The following is a 22,298-nucleotide window of genomic DNA, read 5'->3' as shown; positions in this document are numbered from 1 at the left end:
GTCACCTCCTCACAAGATGGGATCAACCATCTACAACCTGGTCCTCTGAAGTAGACTCATCAATCTAGAATCATCCAGCCACCCACTAATAATAGCAGGAAGCTGATTAGTAATCCATGCAGCCAACATTTTTTCCAAAAGATGTTATCTTTAATTATTCCTTCTTCGCTCCATGCTCATGCATAAATAAATAAAAACAAAAAATTAATAAAATAACTATAGCTATACAAATTAAAACTTATAGAAATTTTCCTTAATTAATTTAAACAAATAAAATAACAATCGTCAACAATTCCTACAGTATCAATATGCAAACCGGAACATGCATACAAAGTGTTTTGGTATGCGTTTCGAACCACTTTCTCTTTTTTTCTAAATCAAACTACAACAGATTTTGGTGAAATGTGTGAAAACTGATTATTTTTTTTACTAGTTTTAATTTATATACGAGGGAAAAATATCCAGTTCAAATTGATATATAGGAGTGAAGGGTTAAATGTAGGGGTGAGAGCAAAGTTTTTCTTAAATCTGCCACATGAAATTTTAGCCATTCTTGTGTTGTATTAATGGATATATTTCCATTTCGAAAAACACTAGCTCTAAGTGCGACGTTCCACATTGCTATTATCTCTTCAAATATTAGATAATTGTTTATTTTGGAAAAAATATGTTTTTCGTCCTATAAAATAAAGACTTTTTAAGTTTAGTCATTATTTAATTTTTATAGTATTTTCAGTCTCCTTTTTAACTTTACTCATTTTTAGTCCATGTTATTGAGTCAAGATGTATTTTTGAATTTAATTATTTAATTTTTTTTATGATGTTATAACATGTGAGTTGGGAACGGGGAGTCGAGTATCACTATCACTCTCTATTCCGTCATTTCTCTCTTAAATATTCAAAATTCGTATCATTTATCATATATCATGTACCGGGCCATGGACCAGAGTGTGATTTGTTAAGGCCCAATACGAAAAAGCCCAATGGAAGAAGCTTGGAGAAGAAGGAAAAGAAACCATGAAAAACACATGATAAGCATGATCCACCATGACTTGGAGAAGAAGGAAGAAACTTGGAGAAGAAGGAAGAAGCTTGGAGAAGAAGGAAAAGAAACCGCCCACTACCCATGAATTCCTCTCCAAGCAAGGCGGTTATCAAGCAACAAGAGGGAGATTTTTTGCCTATAAATAAGGTCTGTTTCAAGAGAAGAAAGGAGAAACTTTTCACTGATTCTACATAGACGGTCACTCATTCTGAGAAATCACCATTCTTTCAATCTTGTAAAGAGAATCAATTTTTTCTCTGATCATACTTGTATCCATTATCAATCTTGAATAATACAAACCCCCTATGTTAGGATCGAGTTCTGACTTATAAAACTCCCAGGGTTGTTGGGATTGAACTGAGGTAATCACACCATTTGATCAATAATACAAACCCCCTTGTTTTTTACCAGAACATTTTGGCGCCCACCGTGGGGCTGCGGTAAAATCATTTGATCCCAGCCTATCACATCGAACTAGACAAAAATCAAACATCTCCACAAGCACACGGTGATACTGCTTTGCCGTCATACCAATTTTTCCATTTGAATTCTGATGATGTCACCGTCGTTGTCAATCAATTTGGGAAGTCATGGTTGATTCACGAAATCCTTGTTCTCATGATACTCTCTGGAAGCCATTATAGAAATAAAGAAAAACACCCACTGCGTGTTTTGTTGCTTCAAATTAAGTTATCATCTGGGAGTGTGTTGTTTTCTCCCCCAGCATAGTATGGTCGCCGCTAGCCAAGCTTCATGTGGCAACAACGAAGCCGCCGCCGCAGTCGGTTGTGGAGAAAATGGCATCGCCGCAGTCAGATTTGTGAAGGAACCGTCGAGCCGCCGTCGGATTTGTGAAGGAATCGCCGTGTCATAGTTTGATTCGTATAGGAAACACCACATCGTCGCCAGGTTTATGAGGAAATCACTCCTGCGAGCACATGGGGTTCTCAACCTAGAAGTCAATTTGAAAGGACCAACAAGCGACATGGAGAATTCGAATGAAACGGTTCTGACTTCTCTTTCATGCCTACTTATATGAAATTATGATGCATATTCAGTTTTAAAATACTTAATCGAATTTGGTTTATGAATTAACCTAAGAAAATATTTTATAATGACATGAGGTAATGACAGTGCCGCAAAGTTTGCCGACTTGTATTGTGTTTTTGCTAACAAAGAAGTATGATTCAGTCTAATAATTATTCAAATCGTAATTAGCATAAGATGTGTTCACATAAATTAGTCATGACACAACACATATGTAAAATGAAGAGAAAAATTATGGCTTACCGCACCGAATGAATCTTAATTATTGCTTTAGTGGGCTACTATGAAATATCAATCCTACCAATATAGACTAAGTTAGTTTTTATAATAGAGATATACCTGTTATATGTAAGTATTACCCTTTCAAGGGAAATGAAGAAAAAGTTATAATTTGGATAACATAGTCAATTATTATATGTACTTCCCGTGAAACGACTATTAGCTTAGTTACTTTGTCAATTGCAATTCTCACTATCCCCTGCAATTTGAACATGATACTGCTTTCTGATGAGGAAAAGAGACATGAATGATTTATCTAAACTAGAATTTAAAAGTGTAAATAATAATGATTTATCTAGTTTGGTTCAAACAAAGGTTTGAATTCCAAGTCATATTTCAAATCTGCGGTGCTCTAACTAAGTATGAGGATAGTTTGCTATAATATGTAAATATGTGATCACTATTAGATTATAGAATCTGCATAATACATATATTCCTCTTCTTCCCCCAATTGTGTTATAGGGTTTCGGTCTCTAACTCTCACATTATGTTATTCTTTGTTTATTATTGAATGGCTTGATATATTGTCTTTTCATATTGATTTTTTCCAATTGGTGATGCTCATTTTGGACATTATAATTGTTGATTTGGATACAATTTTGAGTCTGCACAATTTGTGGACAAATACTACTTGATAAAGCTTGGAATAAGAAAAGGTCAAATACAACTTAGAAGATCGGATCCGTCACGTTTGAATTGAAATGATGTCGCCATAGTTGTTGTGAATCCAACTCGCCGAACTGGCGCCACAGCAACTTACCGTCCAACATCGTCATCTCGCCGTAGAATCGTTTTTGTTGCTAGGCGACTCCCGATCCAGGTGACAACGAACAAATGTGGAAAATTAACATGAAAATTCAATAATTATCACTCGGCGAGATAGAAGCCGCCAACTAATATTTCAGGTTGAAGCATATTCCGCGATGACTACCGCAATAGAACTCAGTCTCGCCACGCCAAAACATAATTGTTTTTCTTGCTAGGCGAGGAGCGCCGCGACAAACCGCCCATGGCGGTATCATTTTCGTTTGTTTTATTTTTCATATATTATTATTGTTGAACCTCTAATGTATCAAAGCTTATTTGCAGTAATCATGATTAAGCTGCGGGCTCTGAACAAAAAATTATTCAAGATCAACTCATATGAAAGCTCTGAAGAAAAACAAGGTTGAAAGGCCTTGGCGTTACCTGTAAGTCTTACGAGTTGGGTACGTCAAAAAAAAAAAAATTTTATTAAACAAGGGTTACAGTGCCTTGGCGTCACCTACGAGTTGGGTACGTCAGAAAAAAAAAATTATTAAACAAGGGTTACAATGCCTTGGCGTCACCTACGAGTTGGGTACGTCAGAAAAAAAAAATTAAAAAGGTTGCAAAGCCTTGGCGTTACCTGTAAGTCTTACGAGTTGGGTGCGTCAGAAAAAAATACAGCAAAAAAAGGCGAGATTATCAACACCGCCAGAAGAAGCTTACACACAACCAAAGCAAGGCGATTCATTATAACGCCAAATGACAACAGGTATAAAGTTATTCATAAATGATATATAATTATATTTAAAGAGCTAAAGACATTGCAGGTGCCAAGTTAAAAATTTTCAAAGGCGAGATTATTGACACCAGACACAAAGTATAGTGGAAGTACGACTCCGAGCAGCGCCAATTCTTTTTAAATTGCCAAGAAGTCACAAAATAAGGCGTGCAAGCCTGGCAGTACGAAAATCAACTACAACAAAGAAGGGCGAGTCATAATGACGCCAAAAAGGCAACAGGCGAGATTGTTGTCAACGCCAACGTAAAAATGCAAATACAACGGAACAGGCGAGACGAATCGCGAAAGACGAAGAGGCGAGATTGGTGACAACGCTAGCTTGAAAATGCAAATACAATGAAAAAAGAGGAAGGGCGACTCGCTAACTTGCTCAAAGTCGCCAAGAAACAATGACAACAATATTCAAAGCAACAAATGGCGTACATCAAGATATTCAAAAGTCATAGAAGGGCGTACAAATTAGCTAAGAAATATCAACAACAAAAGGAAGGATAAGGCGACAAGCAAACGAAGAATATAAGTCGGCAACAAATAGGCGACATAGAACAACGCCGAGGCATAATAATCGCCAAGTTACTTCATTCAAAAGCACTTCGCCTTCTTGAAGCCTCGTGCTTGGGGGGCTGTGTACCGGGCCATGGACCAGAGTGTGATTTGTTAAGGCCCAATACGAAAAAGCCCAATGGAAGAAGCTTGGAGAAGAAGGAAAAGAAACCATGAAAAACACATGATAAGCATGATCCACCATGACTTGGAGAAGAAGGAAGAAACTTGGAGAAGAAGGAAGAAGCTTGGAGAAGAAGGAAAAGAAACCGCCCACTACCCATGAATTCCTCTCCAAGCAAGGCGGTTATCAAGCAACAAGAGGGAGATTTTTTGCCTATAAATAAGGTCTGTTTCAAGAGAAGAAAGGAGAAACTTTTCACTGATTCTACATAGACGGTCACTCATTCTGAGAAATCACCATTCTTTCAATCTTGTAAAGAGAATCAATTTTTTCTCTGATCATACTTGTATCCATTATCAATCTTGAATAATACAAACCCCCTATGTTAGGATCGAGTTCTGACTTATAAAACTCCCAGGGTTGTTGGGATTGAACTGAGGTAATCACACCATTTGATCAATAATACAAACCCCCTTGTTTTTTACCAGAACATATCATATTTAAATAAATTATTACATTAAATATAAAATTAATTTTACAAATAATTAAAAAATATTAAAATATTAAAATTTTAATAATTCATATTTTTAATGCGTCAAAAAAATGAACTTATATTTTTCATTGAACATTAACTCGTGCAAATGCACGGGTAAGTTATACTAGTTTATTTTATAGTCACGTTTATAAAGGTGAAAGAATTAATGTGTGGGGAAAGTCATGACTTAGAGAAACATATCACACTTTAATCAATAATCACTACTTTGATGCTGCAAGCGAAGGAAAATATGAAGGTTTTAGAGCTAATTAGTGTATGTTTGGTTGCGTGTTTGTGCACCTCAAACTCACGTTTACGTTTTGGACCTCAAACACGATTCACTTCAGACACTTCTTTTGCTAATATGTTTGGTTATCTCTACAACAACGTGATTCTGGCTTCTAAACTCGATTCTAACAGAAGCTGAAAATTCTAGTTTTTTATTGTGAGAGATCAAGGATTTCTTATTCGGTCTACTGATATTTTTTTGTATGTGAATTTTCTTACAAGGTGTACTATTTGGGCCTACTGATATTTTTTTTGCATGTTAATTTTTTTAGAGAGTTTCTTTTGTTGTCTTATGAGTTTCTTGCACGCCATATTTTTACTCATCCACTATTTTAAGTAGCGGATGGGTAAAACTGAGAAATTTTAGGATAAAACATCGTCCACTACTTAAATAGCGGATGGTGTTTGAGAAAATGGTAGGGCGGCAAAAGACCTCTAATTTTTTTTCCATAAGAGGCTTTACAAATGTCATATTTGAAACTGATTCGAAGAGTGTAGAGGATGCAGTCCAGAGTTTACGTGTTGGTGAATTTAGTTCCTTAATTTGTATGATTAAAAATGTTATATCTTTACATTCGAATTTTGCGGTGAAGTTTATCAAGCAATTAACAAGCAAAAATGGTTGTTCATATGCTTGCTATAACAGTCATTTTTTTGTCTAGTCGCTCTAGTCGCTATATTTTTGAGTTGTTACCTCCTTATTTGAAACATTGTTGTTTAATGAAATGATTTGAGATTGTTATTGTAGAAAAAAAAATTCCAGGTGGCTCATTTACGAATGATTTATTTTTTCTCATGTTGATTTTTTTGACTAAAAATTACCTAAGTGACATTTTAAAATTAAAAATATTTAAAATAAAATAGGTTGATTTTTTCCTTGTTAATATGTTTAACTAATCCTCTAGAGACATTGTTTAACATTTTTCATATTTATATTTTTTGGAAATATGAGTTGAATCTAACTAACTACCAAATCAACCTTCTTAGGTTTTAAACCCACTTGAGTTAGTGCATTGGTATTGGCTTGGAACTTGGGAGTGTGCTCCTCTTGAGGTCTGAGGTTCGATTCTTTCTGGCGCCAATTTGGGTGGGCTAATTTAGCTTATTAAAAAAGAAAAACCTTCTTAGGTTTTAGTTGGGTTTAATTCTGCATTCAAATATGGAGGAGTTTGAATAATGAATATTCATAAAGTAGTCTATATTAGATGATAATTTCTATGCCAAATTTACAAGAATCAATTATTTTCAAGGAAAAAAAATAATCCTAGCATACAATATTTTCTCTACAATTGATGATGTATTATTACCCTTTTCCCCTTCCATTTTTATATTTATAGTTTTTTAATGAACATTTAACTATTAATCATTTAAATTGTTGCCACTATTCATATCAGTGAAGGAGCTTGGCAATGAAATAACATATTTGGATTCACTGTAATCAAATATTCCACATATAACGGACTAAGTAAATTAGTTATCGTTAAATTAAGATTAAACAATTCATATTCTACGTTTATATTTTATATTTTTTTTATAAAAAAAACTCAAAATTTACAAATTTAAATGTTTCATCTCAATCTAACAATTATCAATATATATTAATTGATTACATTACATGGGATCCCTAAGCATATGGAATAATATTCATGAAATAACAATATGTGGATTAGTGATTATGAATGTAGCATTCCTCTATCCATGTCCCACACATACTTCCCAACTTGTTGGTGGAGATACAAAGAGCATTTATAGTACCAAATTAAAAGTTTGATTTGAAATGCAAGTCACATTATTTTAAATCCCACCAAGAATGAAATGGAGATGTTTTAAGAAAATAGTTATTATCACTAAGCAAACTGTGGACCCAATAACACATGGTTTTTTTTGTCAGACTAGAAAATAACACATGCTTTGAGAATGGCCCAATTGCATGAGAACCTCATTGGGGTTTATTTGTAGGCCCTAATTTTGCGATCCAGTTTCACAAAGGTAACAAGACAATAAGATATTTCCGTTGGGAGTTATTTTTGTCACCCTACTGGTTACTCGCGCGCTTTATTTTTAAGTAGCGGATGTTATAAAATCAAAAATTTTTGAGAAAAAATTCCACCCGCTACTTAAATAGCGGACAGTGTTTGAATAACCAGTAGGACGACAAAAGTAACTCTCATTTCTGTTTGCCAAAATGAGATACACATAACTATATAAATAGGGGGCAAATAATACGAGATTTTATCTTCTCACCCTACCAATTTTCTAGCTTTACAGTGTAAAATTACTAAAATAGTCACCGTAAGCTATTTAAGTAGCAAATTCTATCAGTTACTTAAGTAGCAGACATCATACAAATGAGAAATTTAAGGATATAAACATACTTCTTTACATGTCCTCTACTTAAATAGCGGTAGGATAAAATAAGAAACTAGTAGAGCGCGCGAGAAAGTGGCATGGTGGCAAAAAAATCTCTCAAATAATACGTAGCGTCGACCTCGATCATTTGGACGCCCTGCTCAAATATTAAAATTGGGTGCTTGATAAAAACATTGCAAAAAATTTAAATGAATTGTCTTCTATTTAAATTGTAAATAACGTAAAAAAACATATAAAACTATTGAGGTTGTGAATTGATTATTTTGAAGCAAAGATTGAAATGACCTAGTGATTGAGGTTGTGAATAGGTTCTACATGTAATTGTTTCAATTCTTAGGTTTTTCAAAAAAAATTATCGGTTTTAATTTAATTTAAAATGACTAGAATTAAAATTATACAGAAAAAATGACAATATAAATATTTGAGTCAAGGACCTTACTTACACAAACATCATAATTTACCACTAATTTTATTTTTTTGGATAATAAGTCTACTACTAATGTATCCAGGCCATAATAGTTTATGAATATTGAGTAACTATTATTAGGGGTGTACATGGGTTGGGCAAATCCGGTCGACCCGGTCAAACCCACCCAACCCAACCCAAAAAAGTGGGTTGGGTCGGGCAAGCGGGTGGATATGGATTTCAAAAATGAAAAACCCATTAAAAAAATCGGGTTTCGGGTAAAACCGGACCCAACCCAAAAAACCCACTAACCCACTAGTGCTATGTTTCTTGAATTTTTTTTATCAAAATACTAAAGATTTTTTCATTTGATTATTAAATATTTTTACATTGAAAATGAGTTATACTATTTTTTACGAAAATAAAAAAGATTGAATAATTTTTATAAACAAATATGATAACTTTTCGCATTATTTTTTAAAATTTTTAAAAAATTGAATAATTTCCATAAACAAATATAGTGATTCATGGTTTAGTCATTTGATATTAAAAAAAGCAAAAAAATCATTTAGATAACACGCTATCCAGCCCGTAAATTAGTAGATTTACACAAAAAAATGGGTGATTATTTTTTATAGTGAAAAAAAGTTACCCTATTTTTCAAGAAGATACATTGATTGAGTTATTTTTTATGAGAAACTATGATGATTCAATATTTAGATATTTAATAAAAAAAATAGAAAAATAATTTGGGTAACCCACAACCCAACCCAATCCAACCCGGAAATTAGTGGATTTACCCAACCCGGCCCAATGTTATAACGGGTGGTTATTTTACTAAACCCAACCCGGAGTACCATATGTGGTTTGAGTTTTGGTTTTGGCCAAACCCAACCCAATCCGGCCCACGTACACCCCTAACTATTATCATAGAGCCTAAAAAAGTTGAGGCCAAATGTAGTCGCATAACCAACACATGAGTGGAGTTGGACTTGATAGTACATGTTAGTTTAATTATTCTAAAAATCACCTTGAATTAAAAAATGTAATATTTCCAACTCGCAGTTTCTTCTTTTGGACTTCGAGCCTCTTGTATTCTAAAAAAACAAGTGTATTTGAGTTTTTAACCAGACAATGTTTTGCAATTAGGTCTTAAATTTTAAAAAAATAATATGATCCCGAACATTTAAATAATTGCACATTATTTTAAAGTTCAAAGTTTTTCAGAAATGCGGTTCAAATGATTTAAAAATGTGTTCTTCTCCTCCTCCACCAAGAGAGGAAAAATTATTTCCATTGTTTCCAGGACAGGAATTAGCCGCACTCTTTCTTTGGAAAAATATTTGGGGTTCCCAATGATACATGGCCGTCTTCATCGCAAAGATTATGAGTTCTTTGAGGAGAAAATTAGCCGGCGGCTTGCTAGTTGGCAACATAATTTGTTGAATAAGGCAGGTCGCATGACTCTCGGCAAGTCTATGTTAAATTCTATCCCCAACTACTATATGCAGGTGGCCTGGTTGCCTCAGTCAACATGCGATATGATTGATAGAATGACTCGTGTAACAGCCCAGGCCCCACCACCTTAGGTGGTCTCGGCACTGCCACCTCACGATCTTCTCCACCCCCCTCTCTAGTGGAGTTTTTGCCTTCCCTGGAAATCGAACCACGTACCATGGGATTCAAATACGTGTTCAATCCATTCCCACTACCAATTAACCTTAACCAACTTGACGTCTGAGAGACTGTGAACTGATACGGAGACCATATCATGAAATAATATTATAGATTGACCATTCAGGTCATCATGAGCTCTACTCCTACAGGCCTAACTCTACCACGTCATGAGCTCCACTCCTACAGGCCTAGCTCTACCACGCCATGAGCTCCACCTTCACACGTTCCACCTCCACGTGATCTGCACGGACGAGTGACGTGAACTAGGTGTGTTCCACCTTCACGTGATCTGCACGGACGAATGACGTGAGCCACATGAGTTTTAATTCCACGTGTCCTATACGGACGAGCTGCTTATGGATCTCAATGTCATACTTATTGGGCTTGGATACCTCAACACAAGAGAAGGTCCATTAGGTCAAGAGATGTTGGACTATAAAATGTGACACTTAGGAGGAAAATGACAAATTCATTCTAGGTCAAAAATAATATATTGTTAGTCATTTGTCTTGAGTGCTCTTGAACTCTCAAGGGAGCTCACCTCTTGTATTCATATACATGAACAACTAGAAATTTCACCCTTAAGATGAATAAGTGAAGTGTTCGGAGTTTGAACTCCGATCAATGCATATAAAATGCGATATTCTTACCAATTAAGCTTAACTCACATAATTAAATCTGTAATTTTTACTTCTCAATATTTCTAATGCGTGTGAGTTTTGCCGCTAGGTTGGTTTTTCACATAAAAAAAGTTTATTAAATAGGAATAAAAACTCTCAAAAAGGCAAAATATTTGAAAACTTTTGATCCAAGCAGCATGTTCTACTTAATCGATTACAAGTGTGGTTGTAAATAGAAATGGTGGGTCATCCTTCGTTTTCTCTTCAATTATATTATGAGTTTTAGTTAGGCCTCATTTTCTCAATTCAAATATACGAACGACAAGTGTTGAAATAATGTGCTCTTTCCATTTTTGCATGCATTATTGAGTAATGTGATAATGAGTTTTCAACTAACAATAACCACAATATTTAATTCAAATAATTTTTATTATAATTTTACGGATAAATTAGTAGATAATTCATAATTACGGATAAATTAAAACATCAATAAGACGTAATACAACATGCATTATTGTGAATGTGAGAGTGATGCTGAATGATGACAATGCTTAAAACACACAACATTTCGCTTTCTTTCTTCTGTTCTATAATTTCTTCGAGACTAGTTCAATCTTTTTATATTGAAAAATTAATGGCATACGTACTATATGGCATTCTTTATTTTTTTGATAAATGAGAAATGTGTCCATTTTTTTTTACTAATTCTTTTCTTATTTTTTTTTTTTGTTAAAATGGAGCCAGAGAGAATCGAATCTGACCTCCCGCATATTACCCAAACTTCTTACCACTAGACTAAACCTAGTAGCCTTGTAGTGTAAAATTATTTTTGGGTACAAGGAATTTGTCCATTTCTAATATTGTAAATCCGGTTGTGGGTGTCGGGCCTTGTAGTGTAAAATTATTTTTTATTTGTATTAAATATTATTTTTTATAATTAAAAATCTGGTTTTTAAGAAAAAACTCTATAATTTAGAATTTAATGTCTGCTAAAAATTATTTCTATAAAAAATTTATTTCAAGTTCTTTTAGCGGCACAACTTGTTGCCGCCTACCTTTCATCAATGTGTAATTATCTTGAATATATATATATATATATATATATATATATATATATATATATGCCAAATCTTATATAAAAAAAAAGTTTCTTTTAAGCAATTTATTTTAGAGGAATCTCATTACCACTTGAGTCCAATAATTTAGTTAAATATTAAAAAAAAAAATTGAACAAGTCAAAATGAGATATATTAACAAAAAAGTCTCCTCAGCACAAGATATGTCAAGATAGACTACCAGAGTTTACAAAAAGTCATAGAAAGAAATACAAACAATCATACAAGGCCCAAACATAGTAAAAGACTTGACCACCAACTATGGTAGTTTGAGACTACAGTAACACTTGTGGTCTTCAACCACCTATAGAAAAAAGCTTGATCTTGTCCAACAACTGATGAAGAGTACTGTCTGAGCCTCTGAACAACCTGTGATTTCTTTCCGTCCACACAACTCATACGCTAGCAAGCCAAATGAGTTGCAAAAAAGACCGGCGTGCTCTAGATCCACCAACTGAGAGAGTAAACTGAACAAAGTGATCCCAAATAGAAGTGAAACTCGTCGGTGAAATACCAATCCAAGTGCGAACTAAAGCCCAAAGAGAACACATCTCGTATTTAACTTTCGCCGCAATGGAAGATAGAAAATATGTTAGCACTTGGTGGAAGAGTGGGGGAAGGGACATGTACAGGTGTCATAGTCTCTCATTTTTTAGGTAAATTTTTTTCGTACGTATCTTATTTTGATATGCACCATGAAAGACATGATGCACTTGTGCATGTTAGAATTGGCCTGCATCTTATAGTTGATAATTCTTTGTTTTTTCTTTTCAAGTATTTAGTGACTAAAAAATCCACCTTAAAGGTGAATATGTGGATTGTCTGGGGTGCGAACCCCAACTCCTGCACATATGGTGCGATATAAATAATATTTATTAACTTTAATAGATTTATAAATAATGTTTATTAAAAATTTAAACCCTAATAAAATTAACTACCTCAACAGTGTATCGATATATATTCAAATTGAAGTGTTCACCAAATTTTATCAAGGTCAAATCATCGTTTCATTCTATAATTAATATGTAAAGCATATTATATAAATTTTGAGTTTTGTTCATAGTACCTCTGAAATTTGAATTTTTTTTATGCCACTGTTGGGACTATATATTATTTGATGTGGTTGATTGGTTGTCAGTTATTGCACACATACTATGTTAAGATTGGTTAATTTTGACATATTAGCTTACATTATATTTATTCTATTTTGTTAGACTTTGTATTATGTGTTAAACATCATCTATTTTTTACATTTTTTTTCTTCATCTAAGCTTATTAGTTTACATTTACTTTTGTCATATTTAAATATATTATAATAAAATATAATTTTGAAGTCTTGACTAACAGATTAAAGTAAGTTATTGGAAATGTTATATCTAATACTCAGTTTGTTTTTATCAAGAGTAGACAAATTTTTGATGGGATTATAATTACTATATTGAGATAGTGGATGATGCTTAGAAGCATAAAAAAGATCTTCTTTTATTTAAAATGAGTTTTTAGAAAGTCTGTGATTCCGTGGAATGGAGCTACATTCGGATGCAGTGATGAGTAAAATGAGGTTTCTAGAAAAATGAAGAAGGTAGATGTTAGAATATATTAGCACAACTCCGACTTCAGTTTTAGTTAATAGGTGTGTGATATATGAGTTTCAGTTAAGGTGAGGCTTGCACAAGGTAATCCTTTGTCGCCATTTCTTTTTTTAATTAATTGTCTTAAAGGGTTGCAATGTTGCATGTGATGTTGAAGACAGTAGCAGATGCTAATTTTTTTTCGAGGTAACAAGTTTGATGCAATCTCAGTGTCTCAATGAAGAATTTCTCATCTTCAATTTCCTAATGATACTTTGATTTTAGATGAGAAGAGTTGGGCGAATGATAGAGCTTTGAAAGCAATATTGATTCTTTTTGAATTGATGTCTGGACTTAGAATTAATTTTCATAATGAGCTCCTTGATAAAGGTGAATGTGGAGGAGTCTTGGTTAGTGGATGTTACTTTTGTGTTGAACCATAAAATTGGTTGTGTCCCTTATTTTGTATTTAGATTTGCCGATTTGTGGAAATCCTCGCCATTTATCATTCTGGTATCCTCTAGTTAAGAAAATTCACAAGAAACTTTCTGGCTGGAAGAGTAGGGAGGAACCTTTCCATGGGTGGTCAATTGGTTCTCCTTAAATTTGTCTTGTCATCAGTTTCAGTGTATTTTCTTTCATTCTTCAAAGTTGTCACAAGCATTATTTTTTCTATTGAATCCTCATTTAAATATTTTATGTGGGAGTGAGGAGGTGAGGAAGATTCATTGGGTTAATTGGGATAAAGTGTGTTTAGACATGTAATGTGGTGGTTTGGGAGGTTAGGGTAAGGGTGTTAGCCAAATTTTTAACTTGGTTTGAGTGGTTTGTTGTTGGTTAGTCTAGAAAGAAAGAAATAATCAATTTTTCCAAGCAAACACACTGACCAAGGAGCTTTTGTTAAATAAAATTAAGGTTTTCTCTTGTTGGTAGTTGAAAGGCCGTAAAAAAGACTTATGTTTCTTTTAAATCAGTGGTGAATTAACCCTTCTACTTGCTTCAGCATAACTAGTTTTTGAGTTTTTGCTTTTTATTTTGTGAGAGCTTTCTTGTTGTTATTTCTTTGTAATGTGACTTTTTTGACACACACCTTATATTTTTAATACATTCTTTGGCTTATTCATAAAAATAAAAATAAAAATAAAAATAAAATAAATAAAATAAAATAAAATATGGTTGTTAGACTAGTGTAAATTATCATATCATATATCATATGGCCCCTACTATTTCACCTTAATTAGCCAACTGATCATATTCATATCCTACATCAACTTGACCATTCAGATTAAATCTACCTCATCTCGACCATTCCGGTCATGTTTCCACCATTCAGCTTATGCCCACTTCCCTCATTTAGGTCATGCCTAACATAGTTCCACCATTCAGCATTTCAGCTTATGCTCACTTCCCTCATTTTGTATAATAACTTAATAAGCAAATGTGTATATTTTTATGTCTAAGTGTACATTCAAACAGGATTCATTTGATTATATTAAATTAAACCCCCCACGTGCATTAATTGGTTATAATAGATAAATAAATGATAATGATAAGCACCTAGCTGTCTTAGTATCTTATATGATACATGCACCCACTTTTCATGTGTTTGAACATATAGTAAGAGTTGTCATTATTGCTGTCAAAAAAAAAAGAGTTGTCATTATTGATATATCTTATAACAGCCAGCCAAAAAATAATATAAAATTCTCAAAGTCATTTTGGGTAAACTTACAAAAGAAGTTGGAGCATACTTTTTTTTTGTCAAGTTGGAGAGTATACTTTTATTAGAAGGTTAGGAAGTAGGAAGTAGGAAGTAGGAATTAGGAAAATTGAACGAAACTGTATATATTCAGAAGAAATTGCCGCAATCTATTATTTATATATTTAGGAGTTTCTCTCTCATGGTCTTATTCCTATATGGCATCATTTCCTTGATCCATGTCTTATGTGGCATTCTAATATTTCTCCAATTCCTATGTGGCTAACTATGAAGGCCTTTGCAATTTCTGTAATACATGATGATATCATTTTACTTAGAATATTTGGTTAATTTGGAAATTCAATCATTTTTCAATTATTGTTTATAAATCGAATTTAATGCACCTATTAAAAATAATTTTAAAAGGAAATATTTTACTTGGTTGAAACTTTGGTGGTTTCTTTATATTTGAAGTTGCATTACCACGTCCGTTGTGTTTTTCTTTATATTGCTTATTTTCGTTACTTAATATTATTCTTAACGTGGATTTAGAAGATTTCAACAAACAACACAAATTCTAACACACCATTTCATGTGGTGGGTTTCTTTTCAAACTTAGCAGATATATGCATGATTCGTTGCTTTCAATTTTAAACTACTGCTTTAAATTTTAAAATTAAATAAATAATAAAACCCAAATTAGATCAAAACAAGTCTAATATTTATGGAAAGGCATAATGAAAAACAAATCATGTCCATTCTCTTTCAAATAAGCTCTAAATTGATGGTCATTCTATTTCCATTCACTTCAATCTTTATGGTTGACCTCATTAATATTTCCCATGATTTTCGATTGTGAATACCTGCATCAGATTAAATCAAATATTCAATCAATGACACCATAAATACACATCAACTCAGCCTCAATATTCACGCATCTCTTTTCAAAACATCTAAGCTTTTAGCAATACAGTGTTGTCTTTCAATTTCAAATACAATGGCAAACCACATTGATATGATTTCAACTATCAATGATGTTCCCCGTAATTGGAGGTTAATAGTAAGGGTTGTTCGGTTGTGGGGAGTTCCCGAGTTCAACACACCAAACCAATTTAGATCACTAGAACTGGTTTTGATGGATTCTGAGGTATATTTACAACACTTCTTTTACATAATTTCTATTTCTATTCTAGCATGTTGAGATGTTGAGATTTACGTCATATTAACTAACTGTTTTGCCATTACAGGGAACTACGATTCATTGCAGTGTGAAGAAAACACTAATTTACCTGTTTCAGAAACAGCTATCTGAAGGTGTCGTGTACACCCTTACCACGTTTGATGTGGTCAGAAGCACTGCGAATACCGTCCTACAAGTCATGTTTATAAGTTGGATGCAACTTATAATACTAAATTCACAAGATCTGATAGCATTGTTTTTCCAGAGATAGTCTACACTTTCACACCACCTGCTGATGTTTTCAAAAATGATTTTAATAGAGATTTCTTGATTGGTTTGTTATTTTCAAAACAAAATCTTGTGTATAGTGTATTTATATAATTTATATATATGCCATCTATTTACAATACGCCGCTGTCTGTCAAATATGTTGACAAATGTTGTGGGAGTGCTGGCTTCTGTGGGTAAGGAAAGGGAGTATGTCAAAAATGGTAAACGGACCAAGGTCATCACCATAGCGTTGAACAATAATGGGTCGGTTCATGCTTATTTTATTTACTACATGTATTTACCAAATTTAGTAAATATCTATCGAAAAACTTATTTTTACTAAATATATTATTTGTTTACCTTAGGTACTCTTATCACTTAACATTGTTTGGTCACTATGTTGATGTGGTCAGAAGCACTGGCGAATACCGTCCTACAAGTCATGTTTATAATTTGGATGCAACTTATAATACTAAATTCACAAGATCTGATAGCATTGTTTTTCCAGAGATAGTCTACACTTTCACACCACCTGCTGATGTTTTCAAAAATGATTTTAATAGAGATTTCTTGATTGGTTTGTTATTTTCAAAACAAAATCTTGTGTATAGTGTATTTATATAATTTATATATATGCCATCTATTTACAATACGCCGCTGTATGTCAAATATGTTGACAAATGTTGTGGGAGTGCTGGCTTCTGTGGGTAAGGAAAGGGAGTATGTCAAAAATGGTAAACGGACCAAGGTCATCACCATAGCGTTGAACAATAATGGGTCGGTTCATGCTTATTTTATTTACTACATGTATTTACCAAATTTAGTAAATATCTATCAAAAAACTTATTTTTACTAAATATATTATTTGTTTACCTTAGGTACTCTTATCACTTAACATTGTTTGGTCACTATGTTGATGAACTTAACTCTTTCCTTGCATCCGGTGATACAATGAATGCTGTTGTTGCACTTTTGTTTGCAAAATCTAAGATCTTCCAAGGTGATAATACAATTGTTATGTTTAAAAATTGTACAGACTCTAATGTTGTTAGTAATCAGTTAACCAACATTGATCTGATTTTTTCCAGGCAAACCAGTCCTACAGAATTCTATAAATGCTTCGAGGCTTATGTTTAACCCTGAAATTGCTGAAAATGATTCTCTGAAAAAGAATATTGTAGTGCTGATTCGGTGTGTAAATCAGACAAAGACAACGACGTTACAGGAGAATGGTTCACTACGGAGTTTTTAAATGAAATTAAGTGTTCCGGACTTCCAAACCATAAGTTGAGACTAAAGGAAAATGTGCCTGTCATGCTTATGCGCAACATTGATCAAGCACGTGGGTTGTGTAACGGAACAAGACTTTTGGTAAATTATTTGGGAAAGAGTATAATTGGTGCAACAGTGCTCACAGGAACAAACATCGGTGACAAAATTGTGCTTTCTCGCAAGAATTTAATTCCAACTGATCCAGGACTACCTTTTAAATTTCAAAGGAGACAATTTCCTCTGACTCTTTGTTTTGCTATGACAATTAATAAAAGTCAAGGACAGTCGCTCTCCCATGTCGGAATTTACCTTCCTCGACTGGTATTCACTCACGGTCAGTTGTATGTTGCGATGTCTAGAGTCAGGTCGAGAAATGGACTCAAGTTGTTGATTTTGGATGATGAACAAAAAGTTTGCACTTCAACCAAAAATGTTGTGTATCGTGAAATCTTCACCAATGTCTAGAATTTTTTTAAGGTATTAATGTCTAGCTTTCCAATCATATCTACTAATAATGATGTTCATTTCGATCACCATTGAAACATTATGCTACTGGGATATATTTGTTTAGTATTGGTTATTTTCTTCTTATATTTATCCCAATTTTATCCCTTTAAAGGTTGTTTATTTTGATTTCTCATTGAGTTAAACAACATATGCAGTAATCAACCTATAACCAAATAACAACATCAACAAATGAAGAAAACATTTCATAAGGCACATAATCCAACTATTCTATAAGCAAATTATAATTACATACCTTTACTCAATTGGATGACCCTTCTTCAGATGCTCGCCACTTTAGAAAATTTCTAACTCTCCATCAGTTCAACATCGTTTCCAGCCTCTCTCCACTGCTTCATAACTTTGATCTCCTCTCTAGCATTATAAGCATCAGCACGTCTCCGGTTGAATCAGGAAGATCGTTAATCGAACGAACTCCTCATACCCACGCTTCACCTTCCTACGAAATTGAAACAACCCTTAAGAACAGAAAATGCACAATTTTTGTCTATTATAAAGCAATTGATCATTGATTTCTGACAAAGATCTACTAACTTCAACATCAAAATAAAAATCCTCAAGAACAAAGCTTCACCAGATTTAGAAATGTTGCAACAAGATCCTACTAACTTCAACGCCAAAATAAAAACCCTAAAATTAGAAGACATACCCAAAAACAAAAGCAAAACAATAGAGAGGAAGAGTCAAAAATCGAAGGGGAGAAGGAATGAGGAACATGAGAGAGATGAACTTACAGAAAAGAGAGGAGAGTTCGTTCGATCGGAGCAGTTGCGCCGACGGCGAGTGGCGACGCGAGAGAATCAGTGAAAGAATCGTTCGAATTCGTAGGTTGAGGATTGAGGATAGTGGATGAATTTTTCATTTAAGTGAAGGTCAATATGGTACTTTCGAATACAATTTTTTCTTAAAATAATAAAGAACGAAGGCCTTTTTCTCTCGATTTGAAGACAAAGGAATCAAATGGTGATTTTGAAGAATGGAGTCATGGTGATGAAGGGGCTTTTTCAGAAATGAAGGAAGGAACAAGATGGTGATGAGGAGAAAGGAAGCATCTTAGATAACATAAATATCTATCTATCTATTGCTATTATTTAGCAGTAATTTTTTTTTTAGATACCTATTATTTAGTAATTAGTAAAGTAACAAATAAACCTTTTTTTTTCTTGCTCAACAAACAAAAAAAAACAAAAAAAATCTTTTTTCAACGTTAAAATGTAGAAGATTTGGTTAACAAAAATAACTGTAGAAGATATACTCAACCATTTTTTTTATTTTTTTTATTTTTAAACTTCCATTTATTTTTTGGTCAATTAAACATGCCAATATCAGTAACATTCTTTAACAAACAATATTCAATTTTTTATTTAATTTACTTTTTTTTTGGTCTTACATTTATTTAATTTACTCTTTAACTTATCTTATAAGTTTTTTTTTTTATAATTATCTTATAAGTTCAATAAATAAATTAGCTTTGATAAATATAAATTTGTCAATTACAAAACTAATTTTTATTTTAGTAAAGTTTAATGGATATATTATGTCATACATTTTTTTGGTCATGTTCTCCTTTTAAAATATCATACATTTTTTTGGTCATGTTCTCCTTTTAAAATTTGACGCATCAACAATTTTTTAGGAGTAAAATATCATACATTTTTTTGGTCATGTTCTCCTTTTAAAATTTGACGCATCAACAATTTTTTCCATTTTCTCCTCTTAAGATGTTGATGTATTAAATTTTAAGTGGAGAACATGACCAAAAAGATGTTTGTAATTGACCTAAGTTTTCTCCTTAATTTTACACAACACTGTTCAATATGAATTAAGTGTTTTTCCATATCATACGATTAATGTGTGATGTATGTCCTGCTATTATTAACACTAATATCCAATATTCAATATATATTTAGTTTTAGCCCCTAAAAATTATTTTAATTTTAATTAAATTTATGAAATATATTAATTTAAATATATTTTTCATTGAGCATTAACCCGTGCGAATGCACGGGTCAGTTATACTAGTATTATTATAATAGGACTTATGCAACTTGATGCAATTACAGCTGAATTTAATTTATATACATTCTCGGTATAAAATTATTTTGCACATGCATCCAATAATATATCGACACATATATGATAATTAAAAACATATAATGTGTCACATTCATTGAATGATGTGGCAACGTGTCATTAGATGTATATGTAAAAAAAAATTATACCGACAGTGCATAACAATTAACCTCATTACAGCTTAACCAAAACTTTTTGGAAGCCCAAAGTAGTACTATAACAAGAAGTTGATGAGAATTTTACAATGCTGCTAATTTATCTTCATTATTATCTTTGAAATTGTTGGACATGTTTTTCTTTATTTTTGCCGACAAAATGATAAATATCCATTAACATTAATTAGTACATACAATTGTGATTTCGAGTTTAAACTTGAGTGAAGATTTTTAACTTAATATTAATATTGGTATTTATTAATTGAGCTAGATATTAGGGACCAAATGTAAATGATGTTAATTCAAAAAAATTTATATGTCAATTTTGAATTATATAAATTAAGACATTAGTGTTCCGGGGAGCATATAACAAATTCTCAATTGACAGCGACATTGCAAATTATTGCATGAACCGATATTCGAATCATATTACTTCGTGGCCGAATTCTATATTACTGAGACTCGATTTCACTGTATATGAACCAAGGGGCATATAAATAAATATTAAACTATATGTAGAACATGATTAGAAATGTTAAGTTGGTCGTTATTTAGAGCATTTAAATTTCAGCACGTTACCAAGTTTAGTTGGTTTTTATTTTGTGATCAAAAGATTGTCTAAATGAACGTTAAGTTTGGAATTTATCAAAAGATTGTCTAAATGATTGACGTTCTTTTATTTATTTTAAATGCTAACTTCTTATTTAATAAATTTGAAGTAAATTGTTTTTTGCTATATTTATTTTGATCGCTGTTAAATTTTGAATTACTAAAGATATTTCTCCTAAAAAATAAAAAGATAATTATACATAAAAAAATAACTTAAAAAATTGTCTAAACCCAACATATTTATCAAGAAACAAATTGGTGATCCCCTTTTCGATTTTTCATTCGAGTTCTTACATTGTAGTACAAATTAAGAGGTAATTTTTCATTTTTATTTTTGACAATAAAATGCAATTTCTCTTAGGAAATGTTAAATAAAAATTCCATGTAGGTAATATATTAAAAAAAAAAAAGCTTTAATGCACTTTTGATCCCCTATTTTAAAAAATCTGAACTTTTGATCCCCTATTTTAAAAGTCAATTTTTTGATCCCTATTTTGAAAAACCAGAAGTTTTGATCCCCAATTTTAGATTTTTCTGAATTTTAGTCACCGAATTGAGTTGGGGAACTAAAATTCAGGAAAATCTAAAATAGGAGATTAAAACTTCAGGTTTTTCAAAATAGGGGATCAAAAAGTTGGCTTTTAAAATAGAGGGATCAAAAGTTCAGATTTTTTAAAATAGGGGATCAAAAAGTTGACTTTTAAAATAGAGGATCAAAAGTTTAGGTTTTTCAAAATAGGGGATCAAACGTGCATTAAAACCTAAAAGAAATTAATAAAATTTTAGTAATTCTAACAAATAGTATTATTGTTATCATCTTATTTATTTATTTATTTTTTGGTCAAATAGACCAATGGTTAAAAAATTCACCTTAAAGGTGAAAAAGTAAAGTGTCCGAAATTTAATTTTCGACTCATGCACAATTATTCGATGTCCCTGACAACTAAACGAAAAACACAACATCTTATTGTTTTATCTTTCATTGCACACAGCTAATCCCTATGATTTGCAAAAAGAAAATAAAATCAACGCAATAATACATAAACTATGGTGCATTATTATGAGCCACAAACGTTGTTTGCCACACTTCAATAATGATTGATGTCTAATATCTCAATCATCCACATTTGTCTTTACCCTCTTATCATGTGTGACTAGAAAAGCTCTACCGTAATCAGGGACGGATCCAGACATAAAAAACTGGTGTGGCTAAAATTAAACATTTATAATATAATTTTGATGTTGATGTCGTACCACCATTTTTGGCTCATCTACAAAATCACTTGGATAAATTAAGCTCAACTATTCTCAATAATTTTTCACATCTAAAGATTCAAATAACAATGAGG

General features: G+C 32.4%; 1 protein-coding gene and 1 long non-coding RNA gene across 2 annotated transcripts; one reads left to right on the top strand and one right to left on the bottom strand.

Moving 5' to 3' along the window:
- Positions 1-15,564: 15,564 nt before the first annotated feature.
- Positions 15,565-19,191, bottom strand: LOC123893083. Its single transcript, XR_006803341.1, has 3 exons — positions 18,847-19,191; positions 18,348-18,551; positions 15,565-15,728 (listed from the first exon to the last, which is right to left on the bottom strand). It is a non-coding gene; the product is annotated as an uncharacterized LOC123893083 (long non-coding RNA).
- On the top strand, positions 15,726-16,620 carry LOC123893082. The gene is made up of 2 exons (XM_045942999.1): positions 15,726-16,012; positions 16,113-16,620. Exons 1-2 carry the CDS (start codon positions 15,863-15,865, stop codon positions 16,314-16,316), a joined length of 354 nt encoding a protein of 117 aa, XP_045798955.1. The 5' UTR covers positions 15,726-15,862; the 3' UTR covers positions 16,317-16,620.
- Positions 19,192-22,298: the final 3,107 nt, after the last annotated feature.

Source organism: Trifolium pratense, linkage group LG6 (genome assembly GCF_020283565.1).
Source record: "Trifolium pratense cultivar HEN17-A07 linkage group LG6, ARS_RC_1.1, whole genome shotgun sequence".
NCBI classification, from domain to species: Eukaryota; Viridiplantae; Streptophyta; class Magnoliopsida; order Fabales; family Fabaceae; genus Trifolium; species Trifolium pratense.
Note: the sequence above shows the minus strand (reverse complement) of the source record. Positions and strands in the feature narration are given on the sequence as shown.